This window comes from Numida meleagris, chromosome 3 (genome assembly GCF_002078875.1).
Source record: "Numida meleagris isolate 19003 breed g44 Domestic line chromosome 3, NumMel1.0, whole genome shotgun sequence".
In the NCBI taxonomy this organism is placed as follows: Eukaryota; Metazoa; Chordata; class Aves; order Galliformes; family Numididae; genus Numida; species Numida meleagris.
In genome coordinates this window covers 105005112-105028009 of record NC_034411.1, presented here as the reverse complement: position 1 = coordinate 105028009, position 22898 = coordinate 105005112, and the positions used below count along the sequence as shown (strand labels likewise).

Sequence of the window (22898 nt, the reverse complement as noted above, 5' to 3'; positions counted from 1 at the left end):
GCATTTTTTTACATGTACTTTAAAAAGATTAATACATATTATTAATATTAATTATTAATATTCAGATTAATAATATTCAGAGGCATCTGAGAAGCTGTGTTGTTTTTCACAAGACACATTTCAAACTATGTTAGATGTATGTGGGAGGTCTGGATTCAGTTTTGCCAAAGTTAGTAGAAGTTAAGTAGACTGAGAGATACCCAAAGTCATCGTCTTCTTACAGAGTCAAACAAGGAGGAGAATTTGCTTTTAAATAGTCAAAGCTAAGAGACAGCTAAAGTTAGCAGACGTATGTGAAAACCTATAGCCAAAACTGATTTCTTAGGCTTATTTCATTGTTTTTAATTAAGGCAAGAGTGAACTTCAGAGTGATTGCTCATCAGAGCAAAACGAATAACTAATTGTAATGGTTTGTTCTTTTTCCAAAGTGCAGAGGAGTACTGTTAATCAATGGAAGCTTGAGTGTCAGTTGGTCTTAATTTCATGTCTTAGACATGGGAAGAGATGATAGAAAAGAGAAAAACATACTTACAGGAGCTTGAAAGGACTAAAATACTGGGTTCAGAACTCACGTCTCATTTGTGAAGCCACAGAAGCAATCATGGTAACTTTCTGGGTGTGGGAGAATTAGTCAGAGGAAGGGTGTGATCTGCAAAATGCATGGCAAGGAGAGCAAGTTTTACCATAATGGAAAATGCAAATATATATCAGTGTGTCTGCATACCTGATTTTTAACACTGTTGGACCTGTAGGAAACCACTTGCTTCTTTCTGAAATTGCGAGGTGGAGTTGTGGTTCGTTATTGTGTCATCGCTTCATCCAGGATGAGATGGACTTGTGTCTATGTACTTCAAGACAGCAGTGTTAGATAACTTATAATTATCCTGTATCACCAGATCTTCTGGACTGTAGTTATTTTTGGATATTCAGACCAGTAGAAGAGAGAGGAGTCCTATAGATATTCTCCTGGCTGGGAGATTCAGCTTATTTAAAGAAACAAAAAAACCACCAAACCAAAACCAACCAACCAGAAAAGGTTGCCACCAAAAATACCCCTCTAGATGATCTCTTCAATGCACTACAAATAATCTTTGTGTTTTAACTTGAAAATTAATCAGTGCTAGTGCTTTAGCCATCTGGTCCCTGTGATATCCCTAAAAGCAGTCCTAGTTGGTGAGGAATTCCATGGTGTGTGTACTCCAGTCTTGCTGAAAGACTTCTTCAGTTCAGTCACTTCTAAGTAGAAAGGTTGAGAAAGAGAATTCAGTTTTATTTGTTGATTTCTAGTTTGTGGTCCTTCAGAACTTAAGAACTTATCTCTAAATGTTGTACTGAAGTTTTCTGAATCTCAGATTAGTATTTTGATATTTATGTATAGGGGTGATTTGGAAGAGCAGACTGAAGTAGCAGTGTATATTGGTGTTTCCGTAACGTGTTCATGAATCTGTGTGTTAGAAGATGATAAACATTTTTTTCTACCATTTTCATGCAGAGGAGACACACAAGTATGCACATATATTTGTTTTAATGCTTTGTTTACTTACTGATTTTGGATTCGTTTACTAGATTAATAAGTACTGTCATTCAAGTGCTTTTGTGAAGTTATGTTTCCGGAGTTTGCCACTACTTCTGCAACAATTGCTGTAGAGTCTTTGCTCAACAACTCATTTGAAATATTCTTTTGGCTGTCGAATTGAATTATACTCTTGAATCCATAGATGGGCTAATGCAAGGGAAGGGTCCTTCTGGGACCCTGAAACCTTCTATTCAGTAAACGGGGATCCTGAATCCGTGCATTCAGTGAGCTGGTGAGGCCTTCAGCTTTGGGGATCTTTGAAGAAGAGACCTCCATAAAGGAGGAGGAGGAATTGGACTCAGTGATCCTTACGGATCCCTTCCAACTCAGGATATTCTATGATAATGAACGTTGTTTCTCCAGTGTAGGCTGTGGGTGTTGTCTTCTTAACTTCAGTTACTTCTTCACCCATTGTTAGTGAGACAGCTTTCAATAAGATAACGTACTGGGTTCCGGATCGCATCTGGACTTCTGCGGGTCTCTTGTTTTTGGTAGATGAATAAAATTGTGCTGAATCAGGTTTCTGATTTTTCTCCTCTCTCAGCACTGCTACTGTGTGGCTTTGCTATGCTTTCAGGCGGTTTCTGGCATAATTCAGATTTTCTGAATTCTGGTGGCAGCTCTGCTCTCGGCATGTGAGTGGGCTTGCTTCAGTGCCAGTCTTTCATAAGGAGCTTTGAGTTCAGTGCATTGGTTCCTACTTCTGCAATGGCACAATTAATTGCTTAATTTTTAGGTTTGATGCTTTTATCATACGTTTTGACTTCCTAGTCCCTGAACATACTCACGGTGTGTACTGTTAAGTAACATGTTTATGGGTTGAAACAGAAGTACTGTTTTTAATCATTAAAAGTATAAATGGTTTGAGACCCACTTACTTGAGGGAGCATGTTGAGTGCAGTGGAATCATTAGACCTCTTTTGCTATAAATGAGAGGAAGCGATGGGAAGACTGCTCTCATAAAGGCTTTTTAAATTAAAATTAATTTATTTTCTTGTTCACACGCATCCCACTTTGGCTGGTTGCCTGAGAGTAATGAGAACTCCATCTCTGTGTTTTACTGTAGGTAGGTGAAAAGTCTGGATGTAGTCTTGGTGGGATTTGATTCCATGGAGTGTTGGCTGGAAAAGGGAGTTTCTAGGTTCATTAATACAATTAAATGTTCAATGATTTCTCACTGTTGTAGCTTTGTGATTACCTCAGTTAAGATATTTTGTACTTAGGATATCTTTTACTTAGGTTAGTATTCAGGCTTGACTGTCTGCAGTTCCGGACTGGCTTTGTTTTTGTGAAACCGTTCTCCCTTTGTCTTATGGTAGTAGAGATCTCAATATTACTCAGTAGTGATGTATTTTGTGAGGATTAGGACTTGGTAGCAGAGACCCAAAGCAGTACCTTTTGAACCCAGGTTGAGTGTTGGTGTTGTGTTTTACCTGCTGATTGGCTGCTCAGTGTGCACGGAGCTGGGCAGTAGTAGCTTGCCATGCCGTGTTGCCTTTCCTCACTGAATAGCCAGGAGGAATGGCTGGGGAATGAGGAACACCAGCCAGGTAGGAGGCAGGAGACTGGAGGAAATGCAAACAAAGGTGCTCGTAGGAGACTTGGGAGGAGTTAACATTTTTGCATGGGAGGGGGTAGAGATGGAGCATAGGAAAATAGGCGTTATGAATTTCCCTGCTCACAAACCCCTCATAAAGCTTCATTACTTGTTTGTTCCTTTTTCTTAACTTCATTTTCTCTTTCTGGCCTAGCCGGTTTGAAACTGGTTCTGTGGCTTCCCTTGAAGCTCCGCTTCCATTCTGCTCTGGTAACTGCACAGAGAAAGTTCCTACTGACACAGATTTTAGCAATGCGGCACTTACGTAAGTCCGCAAATAAGCTTGTGTCTGGTTAATGGATAAGCACAAATATAGACAGTATTCAAAGGGAATATGTTCAGTATCAGAACTGAAAAGCCATTCTTCTGGGGTTGCTGGGTGCCATGCAAAGCAGCTGGGTGGCAGGGCTTGTGGAGCGACATTGTGTGTGGTGCAGGGGGTTTGGGCTTGGGAAAGGGAGCTCCCATCTCTGCTTTCTCTTTGCCCGCGTCTGAGGGTTTGATCCCGGATCCTGCTTCCTGTAAAGTTCTAATTGTAATCTTGTGGTAGAGATAGCATAAATGTTTGAGTTAAATGGATGTACTTCCTGAAGAATTGAAGCAATGAGGAAGAAAAGGATGTGTTTTGGTTTTGCTTTTTGTTGTATTTTGTTTTGTTGTTGACTAGGGTTAAAGGATTCCCAAGAGTGAATCATACTAGAAACATCTTGCTTTCCCTGCTTTTCCACCAGCAGGTAAAGAGCTGCCATGATTAACACAACTTAAAAAGACATATGAACGTGGGTAGTTAAATGTAATATCTTTTAATGAAATAATTCAGCTCTCTGAACAGGCGAGAAACTAATCCAGCTGAAGAAAAGTGAACTTGTGAGGCTTTAGTGAGCTGGTTTGGTTTCTGGGTGGGTCAGATAACATCAGGGCAAGATCAAAGGAGGTTGGCAAGTTCACTGGTGCTGAGCTCCTTTGGGCCTGCTCTGTTACTGAACTGCATCTGCTTTTCTTTTGCCTTTGCAGCTTTCTAAATGTGCTGTGATAGTTTTCTTCTGCTTAAGAAAAAGCATTTTTAATTATTTTTTTCTTGAATACTTTTGTGATCTAGAGTTTGAATTACTTGTAGTACAAAACAGTGTGTTGCTGCAGTTAAGCTGGATGAATAAACTGGACTTTCACCGTCATCTTCTTGCATATAAGTAAAACTGTCTTTTTTTCTTAGTTTTAAGTGCTTTCTGACAATTCCTGGATCTTAATACTCTGAAACTGGTTACTTCGTTGTAGTAGATAATTAAGTTTTTAACCAAGATCTATTAGTGTATCTGAGTTAAGAATCCATAAAGCAGTGTGCCCTTGTGGCCAGGAAGGCCAGTGGTATCCTGTGGCACGTTAAAAAGAGGGTGGCCAGCTGGTTGAGGGAGGTGATCCTCCTGCTCTGCTCTGCCTTGGTGAGGCTACTTTAGACTACTGTGTCGACCGGGTCCAGTCCTGCGCTCCCCAGTTAAAAAAGACGGGGATATCCTAGAAGGAGTCCAGCGGAGGGCCACAATGATGACAAAGAGCCTGGGGCATCTCCTGTATGAGGAAAGACTGAGTAACCTGGGTCTGTTCAGCCTGGGGAAAGGAAGACTGAGAGGGAATCTGATTAATCTTTATAAATATCTGAAGGAAGGTGGGAGGCAAATGGATGAGGCCAGGCTGTTCTCGGTGGTGCATAGCAATAAGACAATAACAGTGGCCCAAAACTTGTACATAAGAAGTTCCATACAAACATGTGGAAGAACTTCTTTATGGTAATAGTGACAGAGCACTGGAACAGGTTGCCCAGAGAGGTTGTGGACTCTCCTTCAACAGAGATATTCAAGACTTGTGCAGGCGCCTACCTGTGCGACCTATGGTAGGGTGCCTGCTTTAGCAGGGGGCTTGCACTCAATGACCCATTAAAAGAGGAGTGGCCAGCAGGGAGAGGGAGGTGATTGTCCCCCTCTACTCGGCTCTTATGAGGCCCCATCTGCAGTACTGCGTCCAGGCCTGGGGCCCCCAGCACAAGAAAGACGCAGAGCTCTTAGAACAAGTCCAGAAGAGGACCACTAAGATGATGAGAGGGCTGGAGCACCTCTCCGATGAAGAAAGGTTGATGGAACTGGGCTTGTTTAGCTTGGGGAAGAGAAGGCTCCGGGGAGACCTCACTGTGGTCTTCCAGTACTTGAAGGGAGTGTATGAACAGGAGGGAGAACGATTGTTCACGAGAGTAGATAGCGATAGGACAAGGGGGAGTGGTTTTGAACTGAGACGGGAGATTTAGGTTGGATATTAGGAAGAAGTTTTTCAGTCGGATGGTGGTGACGCACTGGAACAGGTTGCCCAGGGAGGTTGTGGATGCCCCATCCCTGGAGGCATTCAAGGCCAGGCTGGACGTGGCTCTGAGCAGCCTGGTCTAGTGGTTGGTGACCCTGCACTCAGCAGAGGGGTTGAAACTCGATGATCTTTGAGGTCCTTTTCAACCCAGGCCATTCTGTGATTCTGTGACCCCCTGCCAACCCCGCTGCTGTGGGCTGGGTGCCCCCATTAGCTCAGGCTGCCCAGAGCCCCATCCAACCTGGCCTCAAACGCCTCCAGGGATGGGGCACCCACAGTCTCTCTGGGCAGCCTGTGCCAGGGCCTCACTGCCCTTTGATTAAAGAATGAGTTCTCCCCGTCTGTACACGTTATCTGGGATTGTCCTGACCCAAGTACAACACCTTGTGCCTCACCTTGTTGAACCTCATTAGATTCATTGAATCCACTACTCAAGCCTGTCCAGGTTCCTCTGGATGGCATCTGAGGAGATTATAATGCAACTGTTAAAGCATTTTAAATAAAAAGATAATATCAGTAAGATGAATTCCTGCTGTGTTTCTACGTGTATTAATTTTCCTCTGTCTTTTATTTCACTATTAATTCTTTTACAATAGAGTAAGGGTAGCAGTGTCATGTATAATATACAAAATGTAGTGGATAAGAGAACCACAACGCTTGTTCAGGGAAAAAAAAAATCAAATATACAAAAGTTGATTGCTTCAGATTAAGTATTTTCACAGTTTCCAGAAATGTTTTCGTAATAAATACTTTGTGCAAACCAGTTTCTAAGAGTTTTGTAGGGGAGTAAGTTTAACCCTCAGAATGTCTGTTTTTATTTACCATCGGAAACATCTGATTTTTCGTTAATTAAAGTCATATTTTACAAAGCTTACTTTCTTTCTTTTTTTACAAGGATGCCTAAGAAATGAGCCAATTAATGATACTTCTTTGTTTTCAGAAAGATGAAGGTAGTGACGGTAGTTTGAGCGATAGCCACATATCTCCTCCGGCCAAACGTACCTCAAAACATGCGGATCCTGTGTGCAAAGACAAATCAAAATCACGCAGTACTGGGCAGCGAGAGGAATGGAGCATCTCAGCTGGACAGTCCAGGTAACTTGATACTAAGAGACATACGGAGCTTGTTCAGTGCTTTCAGTATTCTTAATGCACTTCGCTTATTTCTGCAATGAGCTGCAGCTTGAGTGTAATTTTGAAGAGCTACCAACTAACAGGGCTAAGAGAGGCAGAAAATGACAGTGGAAAGAAAGTCTCCCTTCCCTGTCTTTGGTTACAAAGACCCGAATAAATTACTGTGTTTTATTAAATAAGGCCTAAGTTATGCCACATTATTCCTATAATCCAAAAGATAAGTGATTTGTTTCATTTTCTAACTCTTAATATTTTTAAAAGCCATTCTTTTGTTCCTAAGGTTCTTCACACAATTGCAAGTAATTAGGAGACATTGTAGGCTGTGTGTTCCTGGGCAATGAACTTTCAGTTAATAGTCATGTTGTAGATAGGTATTTCATGTTTGTGTACAAATCACAAATATTCTTATATACACTTTGCATATGTGAATGACTGTAATTTACTACAGGGCTGTCATCTGCTAGGGTGTGAGATATTTTGAAAAACTGTGCAAAGCTTAAATAGATCTTTTTTCTGTTTCTTTTTGTTTTTCCCTTTTAAAACAGAATGAATTGAATATATTTGAAATTCATGACTTTTTTTTAGCAAGTATAGACTTGTACTGTATTTATTAGGAACGCTAAGAGGAAAAAAAATTGCAGTTGGGAGAATTTAGATCACTGTGTCAAATGGAACTTGGTCAGGTTACTGTAGCTCTTGTTTCTTCATAGAAAACCCACTGTGACTCCTCTATGCATCTGAGCTTTTGTTGTTTTTTTTTGGCCAAAATCTGGAGTGCTGTGCCTAATAATGTTCTTGAGTCCTTAAGACTTTTCCCCCAAAGTTTTGCAGCTGAACCCTTAATTGTAATCACGTTTCACTTCCTCAGTTGTGGTTTCTAAAAAATGTCAAGTATCTGTCCAGAAAAACATTATTGGAAACTTGGATGTGGACAAGATTTCTAAATGTGGCTTTCAAAAATTTGCAAAAACCCTTGCAAAAATCCTTACATTACCTTTCTTTCGTAAGTATTTGGTAGGAAAATAATAGCAGACGCCTGCATCATCTGTTAAGTTGAATGGTTTGTAGTATGTTGCCCTCTTAGTCAAATTCAAACTCAGATTCCATTTAGTGTCTAGTTGCCCTCTTTTTATTTTTCCCTATGAAATTCACTGTAGCTTTTTAGTTTGAGAACAAGGGGCCCCTTCCCGTCCAGCTCTGGTGTGCAGTATACACTACAGGTCACTCATCTTTAAAGTACTTAGTGTTTCTTAGGGTGGAAAAGATTAAAAATATGTATATATTTTTTTCTTTTACATGGCTTGCAATATAGCAATATTGACAAATTACTTCCGAGAGTCTGATAAGAGCTGTAGAGTTTTTGTTCATTTCTGTTCTACGCAAACTATTCTTTCAGAAAGATAATGTCTAATAGTGAAAAAATGTGAAGTTTTTTAAAGATAAAAGTGAATGAGCAATTGCTTAGGCAATAACATTTCAGAAGAATTTGGAATATGTTGTTTTCTTAAGCTGTGGAATAGTAGAGGTTAATTTTCTGAGAAGTTAATTTAAAAAGAATTGATAGAGAACTTGAAATTACTTTTTTACCGATTGAAGTACACCAGGCATAAAATAATCCTATTCAGTTCTTAATTTTATTAAATTTTCTTTTTTTAACGTGACTACAGAACAGCTTTCTTTGCTTCTCCTAGTTTATTCTGAGTGCTTGAATGTTAATTGCTTTTGAAGAGCTATATCAAGATCCTGTTCTGAAACAGAAAGGGAGAGTTAATAGTAGGACATGGCATGAGGGAATGTTGGAAGGATTAATAAGAGATATTTGGGTAATTGGGAGGATTCATGTAATTAGTATTTGGCAGTTTTGCCCTCATTCCGACATTGGGCATGAAGCAGACTCTTCAGAGACTAAAAGTCTGCTCTTAGTTTCACAAAGATTTTGAAGTCATAGTTTATTGCACAACATTTTAAGTTGCGTTTAACTTTTAAGGTTTAATTTTCATCGTATAACATTTGCTTGGCCAAGGAATTGTAATGTTGTTTGTTTGTCTAATGTAATTGTTTCCTAGGTTAACTTCTCCACCTGGTGCTACACTATCAAATGGACGTAGCTTATGTAAGTGCATTACAGTGGACCCTGTCGTATCTACTTTTACATTTAACAATTTTATGTTGATGATTTTCAGTCGCGTATATTTTCTAATAACTTCACTGATTCCTTATCCTATTTTGACCTGAAATGTTACTGTTTTGGCTCAGTTTTCTTCTGTCAGCATCTTGGATGCTCTCTATTGACATGGAGAACATTCTCAGATGAAGTTCCATTTCTTTTCTCAATTCAGACCTCTTGGCCATGATCGTGATGTTTTCCTTAATTCCCAAATTTAGTGTTGGGAACTAATTTTGGCCTTCCTCTCCCAGCTGGTGTCTTTAATTTACTTACACTCTTTGATTGTTTAAGATTTGGCCTTCTGTGGCTCTTAACATTACTTACTCTGTTATTGCTCTGGAGAGACCTGCCTTGTCTGCAGCTCCTTCTGCCTTGGTACAGTTTTCCTATATGATTCTCCTTTTCAAACTTGCCATCTCATTTCATATCTCGGCGAGAGCCGCATTGTCCTTCATGTCCCCTTTTTCATAAATTGTCTCATTTAATTGTGTGTTGACTCTATGTAAACGTTACTTCATTAAGCATTTTTGGTATTTTTATTATTTATTTACTGTGGTGCCTGAGGGACAATCAGGAGGGGGACCCCTTTTTGTTTGGCGCTGTACAGAATAGCTGCTACAGATCTGTTTGTGAAATCAATGTATTGTATCTGATATCTCGATACTTCATTTGGAGGCTTAAGAATTGAAGCTGGGGGCCAAGTGTGCATTTAGCATTAACGTTGACTTAAAAATATCGAGTGGATATTTGAATACCAAATTTCAGTCATAAAATAAGATCTTTTCTTACAAGGAAACAAGCTTAAGCCTGAAGAAATAGTTGAAAAAAACAACTTTGATCGGGATTTTAAATACTTATTTCTCGAGTGAATATAAGGGTGCTCTTATTGTGCTCCATAATAACTTCTGGTTTATTGTCCTTGTTAAGTATTCTGCTTATTAACTCTTGTTTGTGAAAATGTTCTTGACTGCATTTTGAAGTAGTAATACAAATTTCTCTTAGCTCTCAAAAGCCATCCCCTTCGAGGGGAAAAAAAGGGAGATGGGGACCATGCTTGCATAAACGGAGATATAGAAGTCAGAAAAAGTTGTCGGTCCAGGAAAAACAGATTTGAAACTTTGAATCAGAGTTTATTGTTTGATCAGCTAGTCAACAGGTATGTGGGGATGCTTCAGTTGTATTCACAAAACATCCTGATTTTCTGAAAAGTTAGAAAACCCTGTCTTCCAGTGCCATCTTTGTGTTTTACTGTGCAAACATGCTAGCGCTGAGGCAAGCTGGGTTGTGGTTTGAGTTAAAGGCTGGGTCCCGTGCTGTAACTGCCAGTTTTACCCATGCACTAAATGCAAAGCAGCTTACTGGACTTCTGGTGAGGAGTAAGCTCCTTTGTGTTTACCCCTTGATAAAGCTGTGTATGTTGGCAGTTACTGCAGGGTGGCTGACATGCTGTAAATCCACACCCTCGTTTGTCTCTTAGTAACCCGTTCATGTAGCGATATCCGAATGTGATGTAAAGGAGTGATTAGCAACAATGCACGGAAAGCTTTCTAGATACTGCTTGTATGACTTTGATCATAAAATTATCAAAAGTTTGTAGCTCTCTTTTTTTTTTTGTTGTTGTTTTTGTTTTTGCTTTTTAATTTACCATTTGTTATTAATTCACATAGGGTGGGTGTCACTTTTTGACATTTACTGTGCAGACAAAGTAGGTCAGAGAGGGAGGCACGGTCTGGTCTGAGCATAGGAATGGGAGCCAGAAGTATTTTTCTTGAAGTATTATTTCTGCGTGGCCCTGGGCAGACCACTTAATGAGTGCAAATTTTCCCACCTGCAAAATGGATTTCGATAGTCTCATCTCTGAAAGTCTGCTTGCCAGAGCTTGAAAAATGATATAAACATTGAATTGCCAAGTATGATATTTATTGCTAAATGTATTCTGTTAAATCTTCTGGTCATTAACTTTTTTTTCAATTTACTTAATAACTACTTCATATCCCTTTACAAGTTTATATCGAGTTACATTTACTTTTTTAGTTGCAGTTGAATCTCCCTCTCCTTATAAACAATAGGAAATAGCCTACCATGAATGCTGTAATTTGATAAGATTGTGGTACTGAAGTCTGTGTATGAACTTAGACTGGTTGCATTGCCTCCAATAATCAATCAGTCACTGGAGGTTTTTAAGGACAGGTTAAACAAATGTATGGCAGCAGTGATTTAGGTACTGCGGAGTTTGTTTTGGCCTGGCAGAATGGGTGGACTTTTCCAGGCCCCCCTAGGTCCTGCTTTCTTTGGTAATGAACTATAGCATGACTTTTCTTGAAGCAGTAAATATCACGCATCACGGATGCTGTAGAAGAATTGTTTAAAATTGAGAGAGGCACTCATAATGAAATCTTGACTTTACTGACATCTATGGCCAGAAATTCCACTGACTTCTTTCTGGACAGGTTTTCCCACCTCAGATTTACTTCTACACAGCTTAAAAGAAGTGAAAGTTCCTGTTATGCAATGATAGTAGAATTCGAGAAGAAATTTACCGTAATCTTCATAGAAAGTAGTAACTAGGTGGTGAGAACAGCTAGCCAAATATTTGGCTTAGTTCCACTAATCACTCTGTTTTCTTCCTTAGCAATAAACCATCTTGGACAGGGTTGTAATTCATACCCCAGGATTGTTTTGCAATCTCTTCAGATAATGAAAATGTAGTCTAGCTAAATAGTAGATAAGAAGTGATAGAGTAATGAGCTCAAGTAATGAATAATGAAGTTCTAGGTCTTTCTGATCTAATAGTTTTAAAATCTTTTATTTTTGTCTTTTTGAGGCCAAGGTAGGAAGCTATAAAGCTTACAGTTGTGAGGCATTGACTACTTTCCCAATATTATAATTATGTGGATAAAAACTTTCACTTTCTTACTCTGCAAATCTGACACCTTCCTAAGCAGTTACAAATTTGCATGCTACAACCTGCACCAAGCGCAAAAAAAAAGTTGAAAACATTACAGTTTAATTTGAACCTGGAACATCAGTGTTTTTTCTTACGCATAATCTGTAGTTTATATTCTGTAGGCTCATCTTTCAGTTCTCTTTGTTACAGTTAGTATTTTCCTTAATTGATAGATTCAGAAAGCTACCTTAGTATTTTCATATTTTAAGTCATTTGTATATTTAGTCATCTTGTTGACCTTGGAATAACCATAACAGACCATAATTAGATATTGGATGATAAAGTAAAGCTAAGTTATTGGATGATAAAGAGTTCTGTGTGTCTACTATTTTAAGACTTTTTTTTTTTTTTTGCTAACTGCTGCATATATTTCAGTACTGCTGAAGCTGTCCTACAGGAAATGGATAATATTAACATCAGGAGAAATAGGAGGTCTGGGGAAGTAGAGCGGCTGCGAATGTGGACAGATACAGAGTTTGTAAGTGGAACGTTTCTTTTCTCTTGGATAAAAGCAATGTGAAGGGGGAGTGCGTTTGTTCTTGAAATGTTGGTGCATTTGTCAGTAGCTCTGTAGATCCTCATCAGAGGATAACATTAGAAAACTTGCTCAGTTCAAATTTGGAAGGAAATCCTCGAAAGTAATAGTATTTTGGTAGAACACAAAATCATGTGTTCTTTATTGAAGCATTGAATATTGTAACCTTCTGACTTGCTCTGGTGGTTCTCTTTTGATTTGATGCATGCTCTGGTAGTGTGATAACAGAACAAAGGGCTGTCATCTGTTTTGTTCCCTAAAACAGCCTCATGCTGCTATTACCAATGCCTTAGCCTGGATACTAACAGGTTTGTTCTAACACCTACTGAATTGAGAGTACTTTTGTAGTCTACCTCTGGAGGGCTCTGTTGGAAAAAAAAAAAAAACAAAAAACAAAAAACAAAAAAAACAGTTCAGGCCTAGAAATTATGTAGTGTTACTGAACTGTGCGCTCACGTCGTGTCATGGGGTGGTACTGATGGGGTATGTGTTACTTTTATTACAGGAAAACATGGATATGTATTCACGAGTGAAAAGAAGAAGGAAATCGCTGAGGAGAAATAGCTATGGGATTCAGAACCACCATGAAGTGTCCACAGAAGGTGAAGAAGAAGGTATGGATTGTACAGGATTGTACAGGATTGTAAGGGTTCGTCTGAAATACAAAACAATGCTCTCCTCAACCTAAAACAGCAATGCACTACATTACTGAGAATAATTTGGTTTGGGATCTGGATTTGGACCTTTTAAACAGCTGAAGTATTGCTAAGAAGTGCACACTGAAAAAAGTAAATATTTAGGGCTTGCTGCAAATAGTTTTCTTTGAATAAAAGCAAGTTATTCTGAAAGAAGTAAAACAAAGCTTGGTTTCTAAATGGGTTTTCTGTATCGCTAAATGACAGAAACTTTCCTCATATTCCCTCTGACAATCCTGTGTATGTATGAAACCAGCATTTGTTGTATGTACTCCACAACTCTGCGTGTACTAATTAACTCGCTATTTCTCAAATAGTGGATGACTTAACAGAAAGAATATATAATGAGTCAATTCTGCATCTTTCCTTTTGTGAAGGTATTAACTGAAGCCTGTTTTTTATCTTCTGAATCTTAGAAGGCTAGTCAAGACAGCTGTATTTGAAATTCTGCTTTTTTAAAAGTTGCTTGAAAATGGCCAGTGATTTCAAAAAAGTATTGGAGAAAGAATGGATAATGGCTGTCTCCAAGGCATGAGCAACAGTATGCTTTATTTCCTTAGGAAGTTGGGATCAAACTTGACTTTAAGGATGCATACAGGGTACAGTAGAGTGTCTTTTGATTTTGAACTGAAACTTTGCTGTTGGAGGTTTGGTCTCTACCAGATAGTAGGAATGCAGTCTTAATTCTGAGATCCAGGGGCAGCAGTACAGATTACATTAATTGATGGATCTAGGGGGTAATAATGTTATTATAAAGTGTGCTTATTTGCTTTGTGTAAAACTTATGCTGTGAATCTTACAGTTGTTTTTCTGCTGTGTCAAATATTGATTCTTTTCCAGGCTGCTGTGTAAAAAGAGAGAGAAGAGAGGCATTATTCTTAACTTGAAGGATAATTACTGAAGGGGAAAGATAGCAGATATTTGCAGTACTTCACAACTAAAACTAATTTGATTATACTTTCTTTTGTCTGTTGCTTTTCCAGAACCATCTGTGGGAAACTGGAAGAAGTTTTGAGAATACGTTGTAGATTTATCTTGGTCTTCAAATTTCTGGTGGCTTGCTAATTAGTGCTAATTAATAGGAGGGGAACAATTCTCAGTGTCCATTAAATCGTTACTTTTTAGGGTGAGAATAGTTCTGATATTAAGAAGATGGGTTGTGAAATTTTTCCCCTTTCAAAACAGAGTCTCAGGAAGAAGATGGAGATATAGAAGCAGAAGAAGCTGAAGGGGAAGAAAATGACCGACCATATAATCTAAGACAGAGAAAAACTGTTGAAAGGTATCAGGCCCCTCCAATAGGTGAGGAACTAGGCCCTGCTCATACAGTTGTGCTTTATTTACTTCCAAGAAACACCATGGGCGTGGGAAGGGAATTTGGGTGGCTGCTCCTGACCACTGAGAGCGATCCCATGCAGTGCTTAGTGATTTCTGTTCTTGCCTCTTCTTGTTCACCATGTGAGCGTGAATCCTCAGAACATCTGTGAGGTGTGAGTTGTGGTGGCATCTCTAGTGCCAGCAGCCTTACTGAACTTTGCCCATCCTGCCTTGCGCTGGGCTCAGTGTTGGAAAGAAATGAGCTCAGAAAGGAACCTAATAAATAATTACATGGAAAAATTGCTAATTGTTTTGTTTCTTGAGTAATAAGCCTAATTCATAACTAGATAAATGCATAGCAGTGGTAACCACCTATTACCTCGATGAGAAATTAATTTGAGGTATTGGAGAAACCAGAGATAAAGTTATTCCTAAGGGAATAAACTGCTATTTTTGTAGCTCTGTTTAGATTAGTTTATTCTTTTTTTTTTTTTTTTAAACTGATGTTACAAACCTGTAACTTCTCTCATTCAGTGCCAGCTCACCAAAAAAAGAGAGAAAATACACTGTTTGATATTCACAGATCTCCTGCGAGAAGAAGCCATATCAGGTCAGTGTCAGTCTTTTGGTACACAGTTGTTTGCTTGGTACATGTCTATTACCTTTTGATTTTAAAAATATTCTTGAGATGTACATTTCATTCATGTGTATGTATGGGTCTTGAATTGTGTCTCAGGTTCAGATCCTGATCAGCATATAAAAATGAATTTCACAGCATTTCACAAAAGCAGTAGATGCTTTGATATGAGAGATCTGGAAGCAAGATGTGCTGCAAGTACCAGAAAAAGATCTGTGCACTGCACACTAGCTTTTTCTTCAAGGGTTTATATTTAGTATTTAATTCTAAAGCAGCAGTTAAAATAACGGCCCTCTCCCGTTCTACAATATTAAAAAAATAAGAGTAATTTCTTTCTTTTCATTCAAGTTGCAAGTAACATTAGCAATTTAACTCAATGTTAGCTGAAAATGTTTTTTGACTTTATCTTTTGTCCAAGAAATCTGTAACATACCAAGTTCTCTTGGAAGCTGTTGAAAGGCTTTTATTGAACAAACTAGATTCGATTGTTTTTTTAGAATAATTTTGCTTAAAACTTTAGGAAGTTCTACTCAGTGGAGGAATCCTAGTATCCTACGAGTTCCTTTGAAATATTAATTACAATTTATAATTTTAGAGAGTGTTTCGGTTGCGTGTGGTGCGTATACAGCATTTTGTTAGATGATCTCAGAACTTCTTGCTAGCAAGATGTAGAGGGTTTGAAGGCAGTTATCCCTTCAGTGTTAACATGCTTATTTTTCCTCTACCATTTTATTTCTACTTCTCAGGATGCTTTACACTCTCAAATAAGTTGTTTCCAATTGCATTTTTGATCCCCAGAAAATAAAACTTACTTGTTTTCCTTTTGCAAAAAGCAACTCATCAATGCATTATCACGTTCTTACAAATGATGCATCTCACTGTATTCACTGAAAATGCACGAGTTCACTCTGTTAGCCTATCCTTGTTTGTGTGAAAAAAATGTGCTTTTTTCACACCAATTTAAAAAAAGAAAACAAAAGAAGAAACCAAAAACTGGACATTTTCCTGTACGGAGGATGTAGTAATGTATGTTATCTAGTATTTTCTAAGAGTTTTCTGAAATGTTGTGATACTGCAATAAGAAATGGATCATACATACTTTGAAAAGTGAATAATTTATGAGTAGTTTGTAAAACTTCTGCTGTTCAGGCATGCGCTCTCCTTTTATGACGTTTTCCTGTAGGAGGTATGGAATATTTTTAAAAGAATATTTAGAGGGAAGCATCAAACTGAATAAGTAGATCTTGGTATTTTTGTTATGTTAGAGGTGGATAAGGTGTTTGGAAACTTTTCTTTGTAGCTGTCTGATGAACATAACAACTTAAGGATGGATACTTAATCACACTTGCCGACATTAACGTGAACTGAACCACATCTTATAAGGACTTGCTGTTCTAGTGATGTTCACGTTGATATTGGACATTCCTGAGACAATAAATGATGATGTCATCATCTCCTCCCCCTGATTAGTTTGATACTTAACAAAACAAGAATTTGCATGCATCTGTTAAGCCTGAGCAATATAGTATTTTCCCTTTCAATTTCATTTTTATTAAACAATTGAAACGTGCTGTTCCACTGTGAAAAGGACTGAGTTTTATGTTTATTTTGCCGTTTAAATAGGAGAAAGAAGCATGCCATTCACAGCAGTGATACCACTTCGTCAGATGAAGAACGTTTTGAAAGAAGAAAATCTAAAAGCATGGCCAGAGCAAGAAATAGGTACCAAATCATCTTTGGTCTTTAGGAGGGTTTCATTTTTATTATGCAGCAGGAAATAAGCCGCTGCAAAGCGATAGTGTTCTGTTGTGAGAGAGAGATTTAGATGGATTGCAAGGCGTAACAACTCATGTCAGTTAAAAATACTGTTATTGTTGGTGTAAAAACAAACAAAAAAACAACAAAAAAACCCACCAAGAGTTACATTGGTACTGCCTTCCTTGAAGCGTGTACCCTGGTACTAGTTCTGTCTTTCTGTTGTATAACAATACATACATTCTAAACACAACATAGAGTATTCTGACCTTGCATTTTTTCACCAGTTACTTCAAAATGGAAGCTCTGTTTACTACCACATATGGGTTAGTAGGAAAACTGACAATTTTCTTTTTTTTTTTTTTTTTTCCCCCAACTGGAACTACCTAAAGTGTTAATTGCAAGTGTAACCAGTATGTTACTGGTACCTTTCTTCCTCTTTTACTGGGTATTTCAGCTGGTGGAATACCTGAGTAAGCATTTGAAGCTTCTTTGTGTACTCTGAGAAGCTGGATCAGGTGGATTAGAGTTATGGCTGATCTGTAAGACATTTTTTTTTGACTTCTTTTTTTAAAAGTATATATTTTACAGTTTTCCTTGTTCTGATACGTTCTGTTAATACTTTTCTTACTATACTGAATTTATGCATTTCATCAGTTCCAACAGATAGTGTCTCATATTTTTCGCTCAGCCTTTTTTTCTGTGTTTAATCAAAATAATGTGTCCACTCTAGCTCTGCAGACTGAAATACATATACAAGCGTAACCCTATGTTTAACGAACTCCTAAATACAGAAGAATAATTACCAAAATATTAGTTTTTTATTACCTTATCGATCCAGGAAGGACATCTTCTTAAATACTCTCAATTTTTAATGATCCTTAGGAGAAATAGTTCTTTATTCTTAAGTTCTTTTAACTCAGCTCGATGAATTTTATTTTTTTCTTAATAACAGTTTTGAAACTAGATGAAAATTGATTAGGCTGATGTCCATTTTAATTCAGCGGATGAAGCCATTCAGTTTCTTGTTTTTGCCCATTCCAGCAACATGATTGAAATAAAGCAATGTTTGATTTTTGTTGTTGTGGTTGAACAGGTGCCTGCCTTTAAACTTTAGAGCAGAAGACTTAGCTAGTGGAATCCTGCGAGAGCGTGTGAAAGTTGGCGCAAGCTTGGCTGATGTTGACCCTATGATTGTTGATAAATCGGTAAGTTGTTAAAAGTTCTTCTTTCCTTCCAGTAGTTCTGCATAAGTAGAGTTCACCACAACCTCTTATTGAAGTTGAGGTAAATTAGTTATAAACTCACAGATCTTTTTTGATTATTCGAAGTCAATCTGTTTATTATTTTGTGCTTGGAAGCACTCGCTTTTGGCCTCTAATCAGTCTGCATACATAACATAAATGTGCGAACAGATCTGTTTCTCAACTATATTTCTTCGTTTATAGCCAGTTTTTGATTACTGTAGTAGAGAAACGTGGTATCGAAAGCAGAGCAGAAACAGGTGGAATGGCCTGTTTGTCAATGGTGCTAGCCATGGTCCTGAGCAAACTTCGTGCATGATGCTTGTGTGGATCTTCAGTGTTATCTCTGACAAGCCTGATTAAAGGGAATGTGGCTCAAGATAAAACCTGTTCAGGAACAGTGATATATGTTTGCTTATGGTGTGTATTGTGAAGAATCTGCGGTATAATTAGTAGAACCAAACCAATATCTAGAAGTACTTAAGGTATATTCATGGTATGCTATGCCTGAGCTTAAAACTGCTGTATCTCTGTAGATGTCCAGCCATCTCTGGCACAGTTAATATGCAAACCAGATAAACCTCACCTTGGTCACTGGTAATTGACTTTGTCAACTTCTTAAACTTCAGTGAACTTCTATTTTAGTATAGCTTTTTTTTATGAATGTGTTGTTTGCAATTTTTCTTTATGTTGTTTTATAATTAGAGGCTCTTCTATGAAAAGCTCTTGCTTATACATGCTTTGCTTTTTTTTCTAAGGTGCGTTTCGATAGTATAGGGGGATTGAGTCATCACATCCTTGCACTTAAGGAAATGGTAGTGTTTCCTCTTCTCTATCCAGAAATATTTGAAAAATTCAAAATTCAGCCACCAAGGTAGGTGTAATTGCTCTTTTATTTGACTAAACTTGAAATGTGCTTCACTTGAAAACACATAGGAGATTTCTTCTTTCCTTCAAGTGTTTACAGTTAAAATAGACTTACGTGTCTGCCATTCCACTTGTCTATCAGAATGTAATAACCAGGATGAAGAGTTACAAAAATCTCATTTACTTTTCTTGTGGTAAAGTGAACTTTTTTGTGTGATTTGGTTGAAGAGAGAATTTAGGTGTTCTATTAAGGCAGCCTTAGTACCTTGACTTTTTTTTGTTGATTTCAATCCTTCTGTCAAATGACTGACTAAATTAAGGTAAGTGCTGATTTTTTTAAAATAGAAGTAATCTCAGTAATGTTATGAATTTAATGTCAGTTAATCAGCCATTTTAGTGTGAGATTTAAATGGGTACACGTAATCTGAGTAAATTAAAATTTTTGAGATATTTCTGTCATTTTGAAGGAGTAAATATCTCTGAAGAAGTAATAAAAACTGTCTGAAGTATTTCTGAAGAGTTAATATTTGGGGAGTTACTTAACTAGAGTAAAACAATCCTTTTGAAGCCTATATATGGAAGCATAAAACAAACAGATTTTATGAAATCATGTTGAATACATTAAGTAGTAATAATAGAACGTAAGTCTTTCTTCTCCAGGCTCCCTGTCTTCATTATAAAATTTGACTTGGAGTTTTTCAGGAGACGTAAAATAAGTTTGTGACTGTGTTGATCCATTTATCTTCAGGGGCTGTTTATTCTATGGTCCTCCTGGAACAGGTAAAACCTTGGTAGCTAGAGCTCTAGCTAATGAATGCAGTCAAGGAGACAAAAAGGTGGCTTTCTTTATGAGGAAAGGAGCAGACTGTCTCAGTAAGTGGGTTGGCGAATCTGAACGTCAGCTTCGACTCCTTTTTGATCAGGTTAGAAAAAAAATACATCTCGTATACGTTCTGTGCTTTTTTTGTTGTTGTATCTGCACTGTGTTCTAGGCAACCCAAATTATTTGCAAATGAAATTAAATACTAAATAGCTTATATATTTAGATGCAGTAATAAATGAATGTACAAATGACAGCATTATTTTGCTTTGAGAACTGAGAGGAAGATGTCTCTAAACTTGTTTGTTCATAAAGTGGACAAAGTAGTTTGGGTAGAAATTGGAAAAAGGAAAAAAGTAAAGAATGAGTTTGAAATTGTCTGTCATGTTCAAGATATGCTATGCAGAGGAGGATGTGAGACTGCATCTGCTGTGTCTGCACTTTAGTACCCTCATTTGGCTTGGAAAATGATGGACAGGAGAGACTCTTATCAAGCAGCGAAACACAGTTGCACAAACAAGCTGTTTTCAGACAGATGCCGAAACAAATGGATTATGTGCAGATAAGATACTGTTTTCTGTAACTCAGTGTAAGGTGTCTCGGTTTATGTGCGCTGTGCTGTCTTGAATCTCTCAAACTGTAAAACTGATACGCTAGTGCCATCTTGCTTATTCAAAGGAGAATGCATCTTTTTCCCTTGAAACAGCACTGTTGAAAATTGAGTTTTATTTTCAGACTACACTTTTTAACAAAGGAGTTGTAATATGTGTTGTTTTAGCATGTTAGTGCTTGGTAGGAAGAATAAACTGTTTTTGATGCTGATAGAGTAACTGTGAATTAATGGTGAATTCAATTTTTTTTGCACACCAGGCATACTTGATGAGACCCTCTATAATCTTCTTTGATGAAATAGATGGTTTGGCTCCAGTTCGTTCTAGCAGACAAGATCAGATTCACAGGTATTATTTTTTGTGTGTGCTATGAAGGAATACACATTATAGAATAGAATATCATGATTTGGAGGGAACCTTCACACAGGACCACGTTATTTTGGTAAATTCTAAAGCATAATTTTATTCAGTTTCCAAGATGGATTTTTTTTTTGTGTAAGATCTATTACATGAGAAAGGACAGATTGTTGAGATGGTGGTTTTTTTGGGTTTTTTTTTTTTGTTTGTTTGTTTTTTTGTTTTTCTTCTGGAAACTCACCTTTTTAGGTTTTCAGACAGACTGCAATTTGCTGGGAATCAACTTGCAATGGTGATAACCTGTCAATTGAAGTATCAACTAAAGATTTGTCACTGGTTTTGAACTATAAACAGATTATCTGTTACCAACCTGATAGAATAATCAGCTGAAAACACTTTATTCTGAAATTCTCAATTGTAATGTTCTATGAATGAAGTGAACACCTCTATCCTTTTGATTATTGGGTGGTGTGGCAGTTTATCCTGACTTACTTCCATAAGTTTTTTTTTTTTTTTACAAATTTACTGCTGGATGTATTCTTTTTCTGATTGTCCTCAATCTCAGTTTTGCTATGCCCTTTATGGCAGCATGATTGTGTTTTTCATATTACAGACATACTGTGGCATATTGTGGTACATCTCCCTTGACTCAAATGAGGGGAAAAGGAAGGAGGCTTGGGAACAGCAGGCTAGTTTATGGGATGTATGTGGCTTCATTTTGATGCGCCATTCTTCTGCTTGGTGCTACTCCACCACTTGACTTGCTCTAAATAGCACGATGCATACACTGTTAGCAGAAGAGATCTCTTTAGAGACACAGCAAATGACTAACTGAGCTCACGTTCCCCAAAACGTTTTATAAAGGAAGTTTGAATTTGTTGTGGTGCTTACTGGAGTTGCAATGTTAAGAGTAATACAGATTATATGAAAAGACTCCTACTTAATTTGAGACTTGAAATAGTTTCACGGTTTTTCTTTGACATAAATATTTTTTGAAATTAGGAGGAAAAGAGCAAGAATTATTACACTGTTCCCTGTAATTTTATTTGCTTATTTATTTTGAAAACTCTTCTAGTTCTATAGTGTCTACTCTTCTTGCCCTCATGGATGGACTGGATAATAGAGGAGAAATAGTTGTTATTGGTGCTACAAATAGACTGGATTCTATAGATCCTGCACTCAGGAGACCTGGTCGTTTTGACAGGGAATTTCTTTTCAACTTGCCTGATCAAAAGGTAAAACTTAAAAAAGAGAGTAATTGTTTCTTGTGCGTAACACATTTGAATGTCTGACAACCAGGCTCATAAAAAAGAAAAATTGCATTTGTTCTTGTAAGTAATTAAATTTTATGAAGACTTTATATACACTATCAGTGTGTTTTTAATAACAAAGTTGTACTGAACTACAAATCTTCAGTGTATAGTTTAAATAAAAACAAAGGCAAACTGTTTGCATTAAGCTGAATTGCTTAGCTAAAACTTGTGTTTTTGTATGAATTTATGTAAGGTATGTCAAATAATGGGATTTTGAAAGTGACAGAGAAAATATCTTCATATGTACTACTGAGAGCACAAAAATTGTGCACGTAACCATAAAAGGTAATATATTGGTGTCAGGAATATTTCAGTTCCTTGTTCTAGATTTTTAAGAACTCAGCCTTAATATTGCATCAATTTATACTAAACTACATGCACAATAAGTTTATTTTTAACTTACTTGGATTCTTTACACTTCTAAAATGAAATGCTTTTGGAATTCATGTGTATATACTGTGCTACTCAGCAAAAAATTAATTGGTGAGGCATTTGGCAGTGGAAGATGTTAATCACATATACAGCACTTAAAAATTCAATTATAAAATCATGATAATTCCTGCTAGAACATGAATTGTGGTCAGTTCATGTATAATACTGGTGTTGATAAAGCAACAATTAAAACAGGTGACTGGTATAAGGAAAAGATTACTGCTTCTATATAAAATTTTTCAAGAGGGGAAAGCCTTTGTTCTCAAGAGATCTTTGCATGGTAAGTTTTATTTAATGCATTTCAGGGACATGTCAAAAACAGGGAAAATAAACTGATATCTACTTGAATAAATAATAAAACGAAATCTTTTGACGTGGGTTTGGCTTGCTAACTTTATTTTCATTTTTAAATCAGGCACGAAAGCACATTTTACAAATTCATACCAGGGATTGGAACCCCAAACTGTCAGATCCTTTCTTAGGAGAGCTAGCTGAAAAATGTGTTGGTGAGTGTTACCATGTTAGTACTTCTATTACTTCTACTA

General features: G+C 37.3%; 1 protein-coding gene across 9 annotated transcripts in view; it reads left to right on the top strand.

The window, feature by feature from the left end:
* Positions 1–22898, top strand: part of ATAD2B (ATPase family, AAA domain containing 2B) — a 72887-nt gene that overhangs the window by 8725 nt on the left and 41264 nt on the right. For 7 of the 9 annotated variants that reach the window (XM_021391016.1, XM_021391015.1, XM_021391014.1 and 4 more), the window contains exons 2-15: positions 6463–6617; positions 8723–8769; positions 9826–9979; positions 12146–12248; positions 12811–12919; positions 14186–14302; positions 14852–14927; positions 16578–16676; positions 17806–17917; positions 18712–18827; positions 19569–19743; positions 20511–20599; positions 21684–21843; positions 22769–22859. In XM_021391016.1, coding sequence (XP_021246691.1) covers positions 6463–6617; positions 8723–8769; positions 9826–9979; positions 12146–12248; positions 12811–12919; positions 14186–14302; positions 14852–14927; positions 16578–16676; positions 17806–17917; positions 18712–18827; positions 19569–19743; positions 20511–20599; positions 21684–21843; positions 22769–22859 — 1603 coding nt within the window. Of the gene's footprint in view, positions 1–3093; positions 3127–6462; positions 6618–8722; positions 8770–9825; positions 9980–12145; positions 12249–12810; positions 12920–14185; positions 14303–14851; positions 14928–16577; positions 16677–17805; positions 17918–18711; positions 18828–19568; positions 19744–20510; positions 20600–21683; positions 21844–22768; positions 22860–22898 lie in introns of those variants that run through there. The other 2 variants (XM_021391020.1, XM_021391021.1) reach the window with 2 other exon arrangements.